This window comes from Otolemur garnettii, unplaced genomic scaffold (genome assembly GCF_000181295.1).
Source record: "Otolemur garnettii isolate 467f Iridium unplaced genomic scaffold, OtoGar3 scaffold00082, whole genome shotgun sequence".
NCBI classification, from domain to species: domain Eukaryota; kingdom Metazoa; phylum Chordata; class Mammalia; order Primates; family Galagidae; genus Otolemur; species Otolemur garnettii.
Window position 1 is genome coordinate 4,161,422 of NW_003852477.1, and position 17,100 is coordinate 4,178,521.

Consider the following 17,100-nt stretch of genomic DNA (forward strand, 5'->3'; position numbering starts at 1 on the left):
CTGACCCACATGACCCTACAGAACACCTTCCCCTGACCTCTCTCTTCATCTCCCCCTACTTGCATCACTCTTGCAGCACTGCTAACCTCCTTGCTCTTCCTGGAACATGCCAGATGCCTCAGGGGTTTTGCTTGAGCTGTGTCCCCTCCACAGAATCCTCCATGGTTTGAACCTGCACAAGTGTGATCCTCTCAGGAAGCCCAACGGACTACTCCATTTAAAATTACTGTGACAGGGTGGGGCATGGTGGCTCACGCCTGTAATCCTGCCATGCTGGGAGGCTGAGGCTGGTAGATCACTTGAGCTCTTGAGTTCGAGACCAGCCTCAGCAAGAGTGAGACCCTGTCTCTAAAAAAAAAGTAAAATAGCCAGACGTTGTGTTGGGTGCAGGTAGTCCCAGCTACTCAGGAAGCTGACGCAAGAGGATCACTTGAGCCCAAGAGTCTGCATTGCTGTGAGCTATGATGCCAAGGCACTCTGCTGAGGGGGAGAAAGTGAGACTTTGTCTCAAAAACATAAAATAAAATCAAATCACTGTGACCTTCACCTTTTCTTCCCACTTCCCTGCCTCACTTGTCTCCACAGCTGGCACCGTCACCCAACATCCTAGATAACTATTTGTTGCAGTTTCCCCCCACCTACCCCTTTCCCCCAATGAATGGAAGCTCTATAAAGTCAGGAATTCCTGTCTGATTTTCTCACTGCAGAATGAATCCTCAGCCATCAGAAAGGTGCACAGTAGGCTCTTGATGAATGAGCCACATATAAATGTCTGGTAGGGAGTGAACACTTGGGGATCCACCATGACCTAAAAATATCTCACTAAGTCATTTGATAAATATAAGTTAATTGTTCAGTCAGTACCTTTGGCCCTGGTCTTTGGAAAATGAGACTATAATTAATGGACATTTTGGTTAATTCTTGAGAAGTAGCAAGGTAGGGAAGGATTCCCACAGTTTTAGGAGGTGGGCAGATAGGCTGTGAATCCCAGCCAAGTGGCTGAGCCTCTTGGAGCCTTGCCTCCTCACTGACTGTGCTTATGAAAAATGGCCTATAGACCAGGGCTTGGCTGGAAGCCCACCACCTGCCCGTCTGAGTCCCAGCCTTTCAGCAAAACAGACAAGACCACCTCCATGGCCTGCCCAGGTGTTCTGCCCCTCTGGCCCTTCTAGTGGAGTGCATGAGAGACAGTCAGATGTACTGCTCGGAGGGACAGGCGGTGACGTTGCTGAGACCACAAAAGGGAGGTGACTCAGTCCTGGCCCAGCCTGAGGTCTTCTCTCCTATCCCCACTCTCTCCAAGCTGGAGGTTATAAACAAGTGACTCAGAGGAATGATGGAGGAGTGCCCCATACAGTTCATACACATGTCCCAGGGGCTAAATTTAATCCACAGCTGCAGCCTCTGGCACTTTGGGAATGAGTTAATCTTGGTAAATGAGGCTGATGAGTATGTGTGTGGAGGTAGAAGTGTAGGGTGGTCAGGACTCCAGAGCATGGTGGGCATTGAGATCGGCTGTCCTAGGCCTCAACCCTGATCCCTTAGACCAGCAGTTCTCCACCTGTGGGTCGCAACCCCTTTGTAACAATGAAAATATATCCTGCATGTCACATATTTACATTAACGATTCGTAACAGTAGCAAAATTATAGTTATGAAGTAGCAACGAAAATAATTTTATGGTTGGAGGTCACCACAACATTAGGAACTGTATTAAAGGGTGGCGGCATTAGGAGGCATTAGGAAGGTTGAGAACCACTGCCTTAGACCACAGACAGGGTGTAGAGCCTCGAGGCCAGGCAGGCTCAGGCCCAGGCAGGTACAGACCAAAAGCAATAAGTATAAACACAGGGTTTAAACACCTAGAATGGTAGAATCCTAGGGAATTAATTTTCTAGCACGTCTGTCACCTTAGTGTTAGAACCGTAGGCACCTCAGCAGAGCTGAACTGAGGTTCTCCACCTCCTCACTGTGTAGGAGGAAAAACTGAGGATTAACAGAGAGACCTCACTTGCCCCAGGCCCTACAGGAAAGTCAAGACCTTGTTTGCCTATGGCACTTCCTGCTTTCTTGCAAAAGGGAGGATCTCAGAGCTGAGGCAGAAAGAGGAAAAGCTCTTCCCATTTTAAAGATGGTCAAGAAGCCTCCCCCTGCCAAGGAGCCCCCCAAAGAGTGCATGCTGCAAGGAAGTTCTGAGCAGGAAACCCAAGCATCCTATATCCAGGAGTGAGGTATATTCTAGGGAGGAAGATGGAGGGACCAGGACGGAAGAAGGCAGGAACGGAGACCCTAAAAGAGGGGTTCTCCATATCTGGACTGAGGGTCAGAGCTTGGGCCACCCTCCCTCCCAGGCACACCTCCTGATTAGGGACTCCAGGGTCAATCCTTGCTGTTACCATCTATAAGCGAAGTAACAAGTTCTTCATCTTTTGGGTAAGGCTCAGATATCCCACCCCCGACCGATGAGCCCCCAGTGCTGAGTCAAAGCTGCCCTGGGAGCGGGCCTCTGTCCAGCTGTCCCCTGTGCGTCATGTGCAGGGCAGGAGGCTCGCCTTACAGGGCTGGGGCCACTTCTATATATAGCCCAGCGCCAACAGCTGCGCAGTCTGAGCGCACCCCAGCAGGAAAGCAAGTGTACAGAGAGGAGCCCCCTGGCACTGTCGCTGCACTCTAGGCCCCCACCATGACGCTGGGCTTGGAGCAGGCGGAGGAGCAGCGATTGTACCAGCAGACGCTCCTGCAAGACGGACTCAAGGACATGCTGGACCACGGCAAGTTCCTCGACTGTGTGGTGCGGGTGGGCGAGCGCGAGTTTCCGTGCCACCGCCTGGTGCTGGCCGCCTGCAGCCCCTACTTCCGGGCGCGCTTCCTGGCCGAGCCAGAGAGCACAGGGGAGCTGCGCCTGGAGGAGGTGTCCCCGGACGTGGTGGCCCAGGTGCTGAACTATCTGTACACGTCGGAGATCTCGCTGGACGAGGCGAGTGTGCAGGATTTGTTCGCCGCGGCGCACCGCTTCCAGATCCCGTCTATCTTCACCATCTGCGTGTCCTTCTTGCAGAAACGCCTGTGTCTCTCCAACTGCCTGGCCGTCTTCCGCCTCGGCCTCCTGCTCGACTGCGCGCGCCTCGCGGTGGCCGCCCGCGACTTCATCTGTGCGCACTTCACTCTGGTGGCGCGCGACGCTGATTTCCTTGGACTCTCGGCGGACGAGCTCATCGCCATCATCTCCAGTGATGGCCTCAACGTGGAGAAGGAGGAGGCGGTGTTCGAGGCGGTGATGCGGTGGGCGGGCAGCGGCGACGCGGAGGCGCAGGCGGAGCGCCAGCGCGCACTGCCCACGGTCTTCGAGAGCGTGCGCTGCCGCCTGTTGCCGCGCACTTTTCTGGAGACCCGCGTGGAGCGCCACCCTCTTGTACGTGCCCAGCCCGAGTTGCTGCGCAAGGTGCAGATGGTGAAGGATGCGCACGAGGGCCGCATCACCATGCTGCGCAAGAAGAAGAAGGGGAAGGAGGCAGCTGGGGCCAAGGAGGCCATCAAAAGCGCCTCCCAAGCCAAAGAGGCCGACAAAAGCACAGCCGAAGCCAAGGAGAACGAGGAGGACGAATGTGTCCTACCCGGGATCCTCAATGACACGCTTCGCTTTGGCATGTTCCTGCAGGACCTTATCTTCATGATCAGCGAGGAGGGCGCTGTAGCCTACGATCCCGCAGCCAATGAGTGCTACTGTGCCTCCCTCTCCAACCAGGTCCCCAAGAACCATGTCAGCTTGGTCACCAAGGAGAACCAAGTCTTCGTGGCTGGGGGCCTCTTCTACAACGAGGACAACAAAGAGGACCCTATGAGTGCTTACTTCCTTCAGGTGCTTAGCCAGTGTGGGAGGCTAGTACTGGGTTCTGGACACTGGGGAGCGGCCTCTGGCCCAGGAAGGACCTGTGTCAACACTGGGGAATGTCACTGGGTCTAGATTGAGATGGAGACGCGAAGTTGACTGACAGCCACTTGCCTAAAGGTTGAACAGGCATAGGCAGCTGCCAAAGGGCGGCATAACTTAGTGTCTCAATTTCAGGGGCATACACTGGAGGCCCTTGGCCCTGCACATGGTTGGGGTCAGGCACAGCAGGGAGGAATAAGGTCAGTGTAGGGATCCTGACCAGGGACTTTGCATGAGGGCCAGGATGGGAGCTCAGAACAAAAGTGCTCCAGACAAAGGGGCTATCCTGCCTAATCCTCCCATTGTTCAGATGAAGAAACTAAGGCCAAAGAAAGACGAGTAGAGTGGAGTGCTCAGTCCAAGTTAGGAGCGTGACTGTGAGATCTCAGAGGATAGAGAATATTTTCTGGACACTGGCTATGTAGGTTTGAGCCTTGTCAGTTGGGTGGAATTTGAAGTGTTTCTGGCTATGGAATGGTAAGCAAAGGACAGAACCAGGGATGAGATTTGTGAGTGGTGTGCTCAGGGAGGCCTGATCAGCGACAGGACTGAGGGGCAGCTTGGTGCTAGGGTCAAGTCATAGGCCTTACAGTTGGATGGTGAGTGAGGGCAGCTCCACCAGTTGCCACCTCAGCAGTGAGGGTACATCATTTATTCTCTCTGGGCCTTTGTTTGTAAGTGCTAATATTATTTTTCCTGCTTAGTCATTTGAAGGTTAAGTGATGCTTATAAAGTGCTCAGCCCCCAGAAAACTTTCCAAAAAGATGAACCACAAGAATCTTTATTATAAGGTTCTGGAGGTGGACAAGGCTGCAGACTGTAGATTTTAAGGGGTGAATGGCAGACCTGTATTTGGAAGTTTCCTGGGCAGTGGAATGGGGTGTAGAGCAAGGGGCAGGCGAGCCTCTACGTGGAATTGTACTGGGCAGGTGCCAAGGCTACAGCTGGACTACCTCAGAGCTCCTCACAGATATGCTGTGGTGCCCATCACCCTGCTGTCAAGGTGGTCTCTGGGCACCTACCCAGGGTGGGAGCACTCAGCTCTGAGCCTAATGGGGGAGGAGCACTGTCTCTCAGGCCTGCTTCCAGGCTGCCTGGTCCAACCTGGAGGCCCAGACTCCTCTGTGATCCGGTGGGTGGGTGGGTGGCTGGGCTGGGCTGGGCTGGGGCAGTAAGGTGGGGGAAGGCAACTGACTGGATAAACTCCGCCCGCAGTTTGACCACCTAGACTCAGAGTGGCTGGGGATGCCCCCGCTGCCCTCGCCGCGCTGCCTCTTTGGCCTGGGAGAGGCTCTCAACTCCATCTACGTGGTCGGCGGCCGAGAGATCAAGGACGATGAGCGCTGCCTGGACTCGGTCTTGTGCTACGACAGACTGTGAGCGGGGGCTGGGAGCGGGGCTGAGGGTCCGGGAGGCGGGGTCCGAGGGTCAGGGAGGGCAGGTCCGAGGGTCCGGGAGGCGGGGTCCCAGGGTCGGGGAGGGGAGGGCTGAAGGTCCGGGAGGGGCGTCCGAGGGTCGGGGAGGGGAAGGCCGGGAGGCCCCTGCCTAGGGCGGAGGTGAGGGTGAGTAGCACTGAGGGGTGGGAGGGTGCGAGGGACTGAGAGGTCTGGGAAGGGCCAGCAGAGCATCGGGTGCACCCCAGATGTGGTCGGGAGGGTGAGAGAAGGGCGGAGCGCGTGTTGAGCCCGGTGCCCGCCCCCACCGGTCTCCTCCAGGTCGTTCAAATGGGGTGAATCGGATCCGCTGCCTTACGCCGTGTATGGCCACGCAGTGCTCTCCCACATGGACCTTGTCTACGTCGTTGGCGGCAAAGGCAGCGACAGGTGAGGCTCGGGCCTGCAGAGAGTCTGCAGCAGAGAGCAGAAGCAGGTCTCCCCCGGGCAAGTGGAAGGGGTGGCCCTGCTCCCGCTTCTCCGCACTCACCGACCCGCGCTCCACAGGAAGTGCCTGAAGAAAATGTGCGTCTATGACCCCAAGAAGTTCGAATGGAAAGAGTTGGCACCCATGCAGACTGCCCGCTCCCTCTTTGGTGCTACCATCCATGACGGCCGCATTTTTGTGGTGGCTGGGGTCACCGACACAGGGCTGACCAGCTCTGCTGAGGTGTACAGCATCGCAGACAACAAGTATGGCAGCTCGCCCCGCCTCCCCCTAGGGACAGCTGTGTGGCTTTGGGCCTGTGTGGGACCTGGCGGGAGCTGTAGTCTCTGTTTTGGGTTTCCACTGCTACATTTAGACATCAGTACAGAAATTGTGCCTCTCTAATGATCAGCAGTGACTGGGGTGGGGGGCTCCCCTTGCAGGGTGGGCAAGGGTTAGGGCCAGTCTAGTCTGCAAAGGGAGCTCTGGGGGATAGAGGAGGGGATGTGGGGTCCTCGTTCAGGGACTGATTTCAGGCAGTGGCAGGATACAGCAGTGAACAAGAGGGAAGCTTCCCTGCCAGGGACATCAAGAAAGAGAAAACTGAGCTGACAGACAGTTGCACTCAGCCAGCAAAAGGGATGAGGGCAGGTGGGAGAAGGACGCCCAGGTGTAGAAAACTTGGTGCCAAGAGTTGGGAGAAAAGAGGCAGAGCCCCATGAAGGGAAGGCATTGCTCAGGCTGAATGTGGGGTGAGGGGTCAAGGGAGGTGGGATGCCTGGGGCTGGAGTTGGAGGGGGCCTCAGGGGAAGGGCAATAAAATGCCTATCTTCAGTGGGGATAGGGCTGCGAGGATGCGTTGGAGAGAGACCTAAGCCAGGGCTTCTCACCCCGCGTGATGAGCATGAGACTCTCCCCCAGGAGTATGTTAAAATGCAGATTCCCGGGCACAGGACGGGCCTGAGAGTCTGTATTTCTAACCAACCCCCAGGTGATGTTGAGGCTCCTGGTACACAAACCATATTTGAGTAGCAAGAGTTTAGGAGGTAGAATAGGCCTAGCAATTGATTGGATTGTAAGGGTTAGTGACGGGAGAAGGAGGTGCTTTTGAGTGAAGGTGGGAAGCCATTCATTGGAGAACCACTGGGGTGAGACAGGGAAAGTGAGGGTCCAGGTAGGACATGGATTTGAGGTACTCGGGGGTGTCCAAGAGGAGCCCACTGGGGCAGGGAGGGGGCTGAGCTGGAAGCGGAGATCTAGGGTCAACAGCCCACAGAGGGGCCAAGCTCTCCTAGGAGAGTGGGTGTTAACTGTGAGGAGCTGAGGCCCATGCCCCGAGGGATGGTAGAGACAGGTTGGTACCCAGGAAGGAGTCTGAGGAGGTGAGCCTGAAAGGTAGCTGGTGTAAGTTATCAGCAGTAGTTTGTGCTGTGGGCCCTGGATTTCACAGCCCTGTAGTGACCATGAACCTCAGTGAGAGTAGTTTTGGAAGGTGGGGATGAAAGCCCCAGGCAGGAGCCAGAGGACTAGAGAGGACTTGAGAAAGCCATGTGTGGGAAGAGGGATGGATAGGAGGTGAGGGATGGGGCATTGCTGGCCACTAAGGGGCAAGAGGACTGTGTCAGGACAAGGCCGGGACCTGCCGGGAGCTGGGGTTGTGAGTTGGCAAGCAGAAGTTAGTTCAGGAGAGGAGGGGGGAGTGGGGACATTTGTGGTGGCCTTGGCTAGGTAGCTTGAATGGAATAACAGGGAGATAAGGAAGGGAAAGGGGAGGAGCTAGAGACTATGGAGGGAAGTGCCCACCAGAGGGAGAGGGAAGGGGAGCCAGGTTGGGATGCTCTTAGTCCCAGGTGGGGGCACCAGGTAGGTACTCCCAAGAGGGTTAGAAAACAAGAGCTTATGCTGGGATTCAGATTGCAGAGGGATGCAGCAAAAGTTGTGGGTGCTGGTGGCCTGATGGTCTCTGGGTTTGCTGAGGCCCCCAGTCATGCCCCTCCTCACCACCCCCTCACAGGTGGGCACCCTTTGAGGCCTTCCCGCAGGAGCGCAGCTCACTCAGCCTGGTCAGCCTGGCAGGCACCCTCTATGCCCTCAGTGGCTTTGCCACACTGGAGACTGAGTCGGGAGAGCTGGTACCTACAGAGCTCAACGACATCTGGAGGTGAGCCCAGCCCCAGGGAGGCAAGAGGGGAACCAGGAGAAAGGCTCACACCTCATAGCACTATACAGGGGCCCAAGGCACCTGGCAAGCTCATCTGGAGTGAAGCGGATCCCTCCTACAGGGACCCCTGCTCAGCCCCTTGCTCATCTGCTGGGAAAGGTCTGGGTTTGCACATAGGGCACCCCCTGCCACTGCAGAGCACCAACAGTGGTGCAGACAGGAGCTGAGCCCATGCTTAGGGCACAGACCCATGGAAATAGGGCCCAGTAGCATCCAGTCTTCCCCCTTCCCTGTCTTCTGGGGGCTTGGTCTGGAGGGAGAGCTGAGGCCAGGACTGGGAACTGGGAAGTAGCTGGACCCCAGCTTCTCAGAGCCATTGCTTTCTGTGGATGCCCCTTCCTGGAGCTAGGAGAAAGGAGTTTTACCCTCAATGCTGCAGACAGCCTGTGGGGAGCAGAGCTATTGGGAGAGGGCTTCTTGGAGATGGAGTGTGGAGACTCTCAAGGGGAGGAAACTGGGGTTTGTGTGGGGTGTATACCTTCCTGGAGGGAGGTGGATGCTGAGGAATGTGAGAATCCTTGAGAGGTGGCCTTTCCCAGAGAGGACAGCCCTTCCTAGAATGTGAGGTGGATGTTCTTTATGGCAGATCTTCTTCTGGAGATTTCTTTTCCCAGAACATAGGACTTTCCCAGGAGTAGATCTACCTAGAGACAGGCCTTGCACTGGAGAAACTTCCTGGCGATGGGCCTAGCACACTCGGCCACCCCTGTTGGCTGGGTTCCACTGTGGACTCAGCTGACCAAGCTCTTCCCACTCCCCCCTCCAGGTATAATGAGGATGAGAAGAAGTGGGAGGGTGTCCTGCGGGAGATCGCCTACGCAGCAGGTGCCACCTTCCTGCCTGTGCGGCTCAATGTGCTGCGCCTGACCAAGATGTGACCAGCCCAGAGGGCCTGAGCCAGCATCCTTCTCGCCCTGCGGCCCTCACAGACCTGGCCTCGTGGGGGCTCCAAGGAGGAGGCCAGAGCCTACCTGGATCTAGTTATGGTGCACAAGGGGCTGCGTCAGCCAGGAAAGGGAAATCACTGCCTTGTCCTAGCTTTTTGGCGGGGCTAAGAAACTAGACTCTTCTCCAGAGTTACCATTTCCCTCTGGGTCTTCTTGATCCATGAGCCAGAACCACAGGGATGGATCCCAGGTGTGCCCTGGCCCTGGCCCAGCCTAGTAGTGTGTGCCGTGTTAGTCCCCACGGGACTCGGTCTCCTTATTGTCAGATGAGAGTGTCCTCATCAAGCACACCTTAAAGCAGAACATCTCCTTCGTTAAGAAGAATAAAGTGCCTTCTGAGCAAGCAGCTCAGAGTCTGGAATCAGGAGCCACGTCAGTAAGCTGGTGGTTTGAAGATTCTAGGCTGTAGTATTCTGTGGTTGGGTCATCAGGGTCGGTGGTCTCTGCCCTCCATGTGGTGTCTCCACAGTGTGTGTGGCCCTCCCTGAGGCCTAGAGCCCCCAGCTCCTCAGCCAGCATAGACTGGGAAAAGGGGCAAGGAACAGCAAGCTGTGGTAGAAAAGTCTTTTATTCTATCAGTCAGCCCCATCTGGCCTGGCCTGCGCCTGGGGCCCCAGAATAGCTGAGCAGAGCCTATTCCCCCACCCCCACCTACTCCGGCTTCTCTTTGTCCTGTGTCTGCTCCTCCTCCAGTGCCAGGGTTCGCTCACGCTCCTTCACCAGCTGGACACCACAGTAGGTGACAAACATGACAGCCAGTGTGGTCTGTGGGAACCCTGTGTGAGGAAGAAGTCATCAATACCCAGGAGCAGCACCCCCTTCTCAGCGAATCTTCTCAGCCCTCTCCCCACTCGACCAGCCTGCCATGCCAAGTCTCTAGTGTACTGAGCAGGGTAGGGGGCATTTCAGAAGTCCTAGAGAGTGATACCTGGCACATTCTGTATCCCCACACCCCTGTCTCTCACCTGTAAGTAGCAGACGCCGGGCCACCAGCTCTGTGAACTCAAGGCTGTTCAGGCTCACAAGGTTGTACATGATGATAGCCCAGAAGTTCATGGCCCCAAAGAGGGCCCGGACCCTGCGGGACATCTGCTCTGACAGAGAGGCCTGCCCAGTCCCGGACAGCATTGGAAGCAGGACAAGAGGCCCAAAGGAAAGAGGACATAGTTGGTCTGCGGCTTTGCCCATCACTCAGGTCCTGGGGATATGCCTGGGTCTCGGAGTCCCAGGCCAACTCTCCATTATTGTTAAACATGGGGAAACTGAGATGCAGAGTGGGCAAGGCCTGACCAGCACAACCAGGCCCAGGTGATCCATTCCCCACAGAAGAAAGGGGGAGGGCCAGGTTCCCACAGGATGAACCATTGTCCTGATGACCAGAGAGTGGCAGTGAGAAAGTTTTGGGACTGGGAGGCAATTGTTTAGAGAACCCCACAAAGCAGTGGTTCCCATAGTCCTCCCCGTGAGCCAGTCAATCCCAGCCCAGACCTTCCCTGCTTACCTCTGTTCGTGCTATGGGCCCCCACTCTGCCAGCTTCTGCACCCAGAGCTCAAAGTTGAGGCCAAAGCAGTTAAGGAATGACCATAAGTAGACAATGTCACAAGGCCCGAGCCACAAAGTGGTGATGGCAAATGTGGCCACTGAGGCTGCCAGCTCTGGGATCACCTGGGAGTGCTCCCCACCAATGTGGTCATACACGTATCTGCAGGAAAACAGGAGAAGGGGCCAAAGGGGGTGTGTGAAGGAGCAGGTATGAGACAGGCAGCCCTCCTTAGCGTGGTCACTCTGGGCACAGTCAATGTCCCTGACTTCTGGTAGCTGCTTCTCTGCTCAGCTTCATGCTGGGGGGCGGGGGAGGAGCTCAGCCTTGGACAGCATATGTCCTCCCTAGCTCTGTTCACTTATTCCCCAGCTGATCTCATCCAGTCCCAAGACTTCACATACTGTCTCTACACTAATGACCCCCAAATCTATGTCTTTAGCCCAGTCTCTCCAACTGCTACAGATACCTCACTCGGATGACTGAGTCCTTCGTCCTTGCCCCAGACCCTCCGTTCCCAACTCAGTTATTGGCACCACAGTTCAGTTGCTCAGGCTGTAAGCCTTGGTGCCTGCCTGGACTCTCAGTTTCCCCTGTGGCCCACAGCCCAGCAAGCCAGAGAATTCTGTTTCTCCTCTCAGTCCTGACTCCACTAGGGAGTGCTCACCACCTCCTCCACTCCCTGGTCAGGGTGGCCATCTCCTCTCACACTGATTACTGCAAGAGCCTCTTGAGTGGTCTTCCCACTTCCGCCTTTGCCACTACAGTCCATTCTCCACACAGCAGACAGAGGCAGCTTTTAAGAGTGTAGCTCAGGTCATATCACTGCCATGATTTAAACCCTCCTTCCCAGTGACCTCCATTTCAATCAGAATAAGCTCAACTGCCTTCCTCTGTCTGGAAGAGCCCATGTCACCTAGTTTCTGCTCCCTCCTGACCTCATGCCACCATTGTCCACTCATCTACCCTGCTGGCCTTGCTGCCTTTAGACACACTCAGTCGGTTTGTGCTTCAAAGACTATGCACTTCTTGTTCCTTCTGCCTGGAATTCTCTTTCCCAGATCTTCTTGTTACTCAAGTCTGTTTAAAACAGCATTTTCCTCAGAAAAGCCCGCCCAGACCCCGGTCAAAGAAGCTTCTACCTTGCTGCCAACTTCAATCCCATTACATGTCTTACTCTCGTCAGAACACTTACCACTCTCTAAAATTATCTAATTTGTGTTTGTTTACCTGTTTATGGTCTGTTTCTCCCCACTAGACTGTAAGCTCCATGAGTTCAGGGTCTTTGCCATGTTCACTGCTGTATCCCCAGTGTCTAGAACAGTGCCTGGCACATAGTAGGTGCTCAATAAATATTTGTTAAATAAATTCAATGGGAAACCCATTGAGTAACCAGCCTCTCCATTCTGTGACCTCCTCATTTTCAATGTCTTTTTTTCTCCACTCCAACTCAGCCACCCACACCCATGGCCACACCCCAACTTTGTCACCACTTAAAATTTCACTCCTTCCTAATTCCCACTCTGCCCAGCCCCTCCTGACCTTCTGTTCTGAACCAGCTTCAGTTCTTCAGTCCCACTGATCCTGTGATCATCTTCACCACCTTCCCTAACAGGCTGATCTCAGGTCACTGCTCCTCCAATGAGTCATCATTGTAAGTAACCCAGAAGCCCATATCCCTCACCTCCTCCTTCTCACTCATCTGAGAGAGCCCAGTCGCCTACTTTCTCCTCACCTGCACCTGAGCAGCTAAGCCCTGAGGGAGAAAATCAGAGGTCTTCACACACTGGAGTCTGTACACTCACTACCTCCAACACCACCCCACCTCTCAGTGCCAAGGTTCCTCTAGTCGGCATCTTCTCCTGGCCCCTGTGATGGCTGCTGTGCCCTTATCCCGCCTGCAAGTGGGAGTGGGTGGTGTGGCCCCCGGTGGTGCAGGCAGGGTGGGGAGGCCTGGATGCTGTCTCCTTCCCTGCCCCCAACCCCACAGTTCTCCACTGAAGACCGTGAGGCTTACTTCATGATGATGACTGAAGCCTTCACCTGGATTCTCTTACTTTTCTACACTAACCTGCCATTCTTCTGTGTCCACCTGGGTTCTCCTCCTCCCGAAGCCAGGCCTGTGCCTGGACCTGGATGCCATTGCCTCCTCTCTCCCTGGGGACTTTGCTTCCTTTCTCAGTCACCACTCTACCCTGAAACACCAGCTTCTCTGTTGAATAATTCCCCTGGGCACGTTTCATTGTCTCCTATCTTTAAAACATTCCCTCCCTCTTTAGCCACTCATCTGTCTTGTCCCTTCAGTCCCAGGCTTCTTCAGGAGTCACCCGCACACTCCCCTGTAATTCCTCAGTTTCCCTTCACACTTCACCTACCTCTGTGTCTCCAGCAAAAGGCAGAAAACCTATATGTCATCAACACTAATCCTTAGCTTCCGTGACCTGAGCAGCATCTGACCCAGCTGACCAGCCATGCCTGGGTAGTCTTCTCTTGGCTTCCGGGATGTCACACAGCCTTGATTCTGTGTCTCCTCTGTCTCTGTCACTCCTGTCAGTCCCTCTGCCAGCTCTTCCTTCTCCCTCCAACCAGAGTCCTTGCAGGCCCAATCTCGGCCATCCCCCTCACTCCTCGTCTCGGTACTTAATCTCCTCGGGTCTTATCCACTCCCAAAGCCAGAAGACCAGGCTCCCACACTCATAATATTCAGAGGTTCATCAGTCCTTCAGGCTTGTCTGAACCTCAGATATTCAGATACAACCACCTTCCTAACTCTCCACAGGGATGTTACCTACATTCCAACTAGACATTCCTCAACTGAATTTCTCTCTGGAAACCTCTCCACCTTCGTAGTCTGCAGACAGGAATTTGGGAGTCATCTCCTTCTTCCTACAACTGAAGTTCTGCCAAAGGGTCCTCTCTCCACCTGCAAGGCCCTTACCCAAGTCCAGACCTTGGTGTCTTTTACCTTGACCTCTGCTACAACCTTGTCACTGCCCTCCTTGCTTCCTCTGGCCCTGGGGTGGTGATCTTTAGAAACAGACTGATCTTGTCACTGCCCTGCTCAGACACCTGGAAGGGTGGCTGTGACAACCCCCATCCCTCAACTCACTTGCAAAGCCAGTCATTGATGCCACGGTCGAAGTGCCTGTGAGGAGAGAGCAGATGGGTGTGAATCTGCCAGGAGCAGGGCTCCCAGGGCAGGGGGAAGAGGCCAGGGGAAGGTGGGGATCCCAGGCCCACCTCCCTCACCAGCACTCACGTTTCCCCAAAGACGTAGAGTGCTGTGATGCACTTTGGAGGCTGGGGTGGGTCCAGGTGGTCAAGCCGTGCCACAGTGTTGACAACGCTGAAGAGGACAGCTGCCTTCACCCAGTCATATACCAGGTTTGAATAGGCTAGACCAGCTGAGGACAGGGCACCATCACTGCCTGGGGTTTACCATGTCCACTTCCCCATACCAACCCTCAATTCCCAGAGAAGGCATTGACATTGGCCTTCTCTCATGGACACTTTCTCTTCCCAGGTGCTGGGGAGTCCTTGCTCCTGGGCCATCTCTACAGAGACCCCATCTCATCACTTCCTAAGGGAGACACCAGGCCCAGCCTGCCTATGGAGTCCCTGGTGCAGCAGGGCAGGTGCTATGGGCTACTGCCACTGCCTCACAGACAGAGCTAATGCCAAGTCTCATGTAGTTAAGGATAAGTCCCTGCTCTCCCACCCTTAGGTTCTGTGCCCTTAGGGCCTCAGCTCCCCCAATTGTGACTCTATGGGAGTGCAATGGGTCTGTCTTCCTGGGGTGGCAGCCCAGCCCTGGTCCCTGCTCTGGGGACCCACCGAGGGCGCTGTCCGGGAGGCGGTTGGCAAATTTGAGGTCACTGGGAATGGTGAGGATGTAGAAGAAGTGAAAGAAGATGTCCACGGCCATAATGGCCACCACACTGAGGCCCGCCTGGGCCCGGATGCGCCATAGCTCACCCTCAGGCCTCACTGGCTCCACCTGGCTCACCTGGGGGATGCAAAGTGTCTGAGGGAGAGGCAAGCCCTGCCTGGGAAGCCCTGGCTGAGTGGCATGGGAGGAGACAGGGCTTCATCCAGGGGTTTTGCTTAAGGGTGGAGACACAGCCCTCTCTGGAGTCTGGGGGGGCCCCAGTCAGCCTGGGCAGACCCAATTCTGTTCTGAGAGTCCAATTTGAGTGGGAGGGGAACATCCATGACTTAGGAGTCCTGTCTGAGGGAGGAGCCATGTCTCCATCTTGTGATCCTTGTTGATCCCCAGCTTGGGGACTGAAGAGGGAGGAAAGACATGCTTTCATCCTGGAACCATGCCTGTGGATGGGGATATTCTATCCTGTCTGAGGAGTCCTATCTGAAATGGGACCCCCCCGTCCAAAAAGGGAGATCCAGCCATGTTGTGGGAGCACACAGAGTCCTCTCACCTGGGCATGGAAGCTATCAAAGGTCATGATGGGCCCAAAGAAGAAGAAAGGCAGGTAGAAGTTGTACTTGAGCAGGTCGGCTAGGGAGTAGTGGCGGTCCGGGTGGGCGCAGTTCTCCAGCGCAAAGCTGGTGCAGCGCAGCACTGTGAAGCCGCTGCCCCCGTGGAACAGCACCTCTTGTAGATCAAAAGTGCCCGTTACGAACCCACTCTGGAGGGGAAAGAACACGCCACCAGCTCACCTGGGTGCCTCTGTCTCTGGGAAAAGCCCTTCAGATTCCCAGAGGGCCCACCTGGTCCCACCCTTCTCTTTCTTCCAAAGCCAGTGAGCACTGGCCACTGCTCCATCCCAATAAGGTGACGGCAGAGGACAAGCTGGACGTGTTCTTTTGGTGCAGGTGATCACCTTATGGACAGGGCACACCCAAAGACTTGGGTGTGGAAAAGTAAAGGAAATCCTTGGGACACTTGGGCAGCCAGGGCTTTGGATGAAGTGAGATGTTGGGATTGTAGCCCTGCACCCTCCACCCCTGTACCACTCCAGTACACACCTGCCAAGAGATTAGGGGGTCCATCTTGAAAGAGGCCAGGCTGGCCAGGCCAAGGCTGAGACAGAGCCAGGGCTGGCCCAAGAGGGAGGCCACATAGAGGCCCACACAGTGGCCAAGCAGCAGCAGCAGGTACCAAGGGCCCATTGTGCCTGCCACAGCCAGAGCCCCATACACAGCATACATCCAGGAGCGGAGCTGTGGGCAGGGAGGAGGCTTCAGTTTAGCTGTCTGTGTAAGAGGGGGTGGGACCCCAGGGTAGGCTTCCCATAACCTATGGCTATAGAGGAGTGGGTGGGGGAGGCTGGGTAGCCCAGGTCCCACTCACCTGGGGGGCAATCATGGTGCAGAGTTTAGCAAACAGCACGTGTCCTGAGAGGGCGAAGACAATGACATTGCGGAAGGAGGTGAACCACATCACCCACTCGAAGTCAGCCACGTCCTGGGCAGTCCGGGCAGGAGGGGGTGGGGCAGTCAGGGTGGGAGAGGGGCAAGATGGGCTGGCACCTACTGGTCACAGCTCCAGCACCTCCCCAGTCCTCATGTTCTTAGGCATTATGTGAGAGCGGCAGCTGAGGTCCCCGCATGAATAAGTAGAGAGGGATAAAGGGCCCCACGTGGGCTGCCCTGCCCCTCCAAATGTGCCTCTGCTCAGCACATTGCCTGACCCCCACATTACTACTTTGTTCCTGGGAAGGGTGCTGCTGGAGGCTCCTGCCAAAGCACATCTCCATGGCTGTGACCTGTTTCCTAAATGGACACAGGAGGGGCCTGTGGAGAAGTTGAAAGCCTAAGAGTTCAAGCCAGAGACCTCAGTCTCGTGGTGAGGTGCCTTCTGTTAGCATGAGACCATCTGAATAGATAGTGGAGAGTAGAGAAGGGTTTGGGATGGGAGAGACGTTCCCGTGTCAGGACTCTGGGGTTTGGGGGACCTACCATCTTCCGGCCAATGTACTCCCAGCCGGGCCGCACAGACTCCCGGAAGGCCTTCCTGTGGGCCCCATCTGAGAACAGAGTGTGGCCTCAGGAAGAGGGGCCCTGCATATCCCTTCCCCTGCCTTTCCCATGGAGAAGGCCTCCCTCAACTCTGGGGAGACAGGAGTGGCAGTGGGGCTGGTTCTTTTTTGTTCTGCGTCTATCTGCTTCTCTCTGGGTCTGTCTGTATATCTGGGTCCAGGTCCCTCATGGTATCCCTGAGTCTCTGAATGTCCCTGACTGTATCTCTGTATCTCTGTCCCTGTGGCTGTACCCGGCTTAGCCCAATCTCCAGGGTCTAGGGAGTACCCTGGGTCTTATAAGTTTCTGGCTTTGCTGGCTGGAACCCTGGAGCCCCCAGGGGGAGAAGCCCCTAACCCCTGTCCTGGGGCCCAGATATTACCTTGTGAAGCCTCAAGGAGACCACGGCCAGCATAGGCCAGCGCTCCACTCAGCACCAGGGAGTACAGGCCCAGCTCAGCTGCAGGCAATGCTGTCTTGATTCCCATAGCCTGGACAGGGCTGGGGGAGACAGCTTGCATGAAGAAACTATAGCCACCAGCCCCACCTTGCTCCACCTCATGGTCCCCTACAGGTACTGGGGACCCATTCTGAAGAGAGACTGCCCCCACTTCCTGCCTGC

The 17,100-nt window shown here is 55.7% G+C and overlaps 2 protein-coding genes across 2 annotated transcripts in view; one reads left to right on the plus strand and one right to left on the minus strand.

Moving 5' to 3' along the window:
• Nucleotides 1-2,592: 2,592 nt before the first annotated feature.
• KLHL40 (kelch like family member 40) lies at nt 2,593-9,323 on the plus strand. The gene is made up of 6 exons (XM_003794499.1): nt 2,593-3,858; nt 5,146-5,306; nt 5,646-5,753; nt 5,871-6,056; nt 7,805-7,951; nt 8,778-9,323. Exons 1-6 carry the CDS (start codon nt 2,683-2,685, stop codon nt 8,887-8,889), a joined length of 1,890 nt encoding a protein of 629 aa, XP_003794547.1. The 5' UTR covers nt 2,593-2,682; the 3' UTR covers nt 8,890-9,323.
• Nucleotides 9,324-9,508: 185 nt separating this feature from the next.
• Nucleotides 9,509-17,100, minus strand: part of HHATL (hedgehog acyltransferase like) — a 9,355-nt gene continuing 1,763 nt past the window's right edge. The window contains exons 2-12 of the mRNA XM_003794500.2: nt 16,861-16,979; nt 16,419-16,486; nt 15,811-15,924; nt 15,486-15,680; nt 14,936-15,145; nt 14,334-14,505; nt 13,759-13,903; nt 13,609-13,644; nt 10,460-10,661; nt 9,924-10,065; nt 9,509-9,734 (exon numbers count right to left, since the gene is read on the minus strand). Coding sequence (XP_003794548.1) covers nt 9,610-9,734; nt 9,924-10,065; nt 10,460-10,661; nt 13,609-13,644; nt 13,759-13,903; nt 14,334-14,505; nt 14,936-15,145; nt 15,486-15,680; nt 15,811-15,924; nt 16,419-16,486; nt 16,861-16,966 — 1,515 coding nt within the window. The 5' untranslated portion in view covers nt 16,967-16,979 and the 3' untranslated portion in view covers nt 9,509-9,609. The remainder of the gene's footprint in view (nt 9,735-9,923; nt 10,066-10,459; nt 10,662-13,608; nt 13,645-13,758; nt 13,904-14,333; nt 14,506-14,935; nt 15,146-15,485; nt 15,681-15,810; nt 15,925-16,418; nt 16,487-16,860; nt 16,980-17,100) is intronic.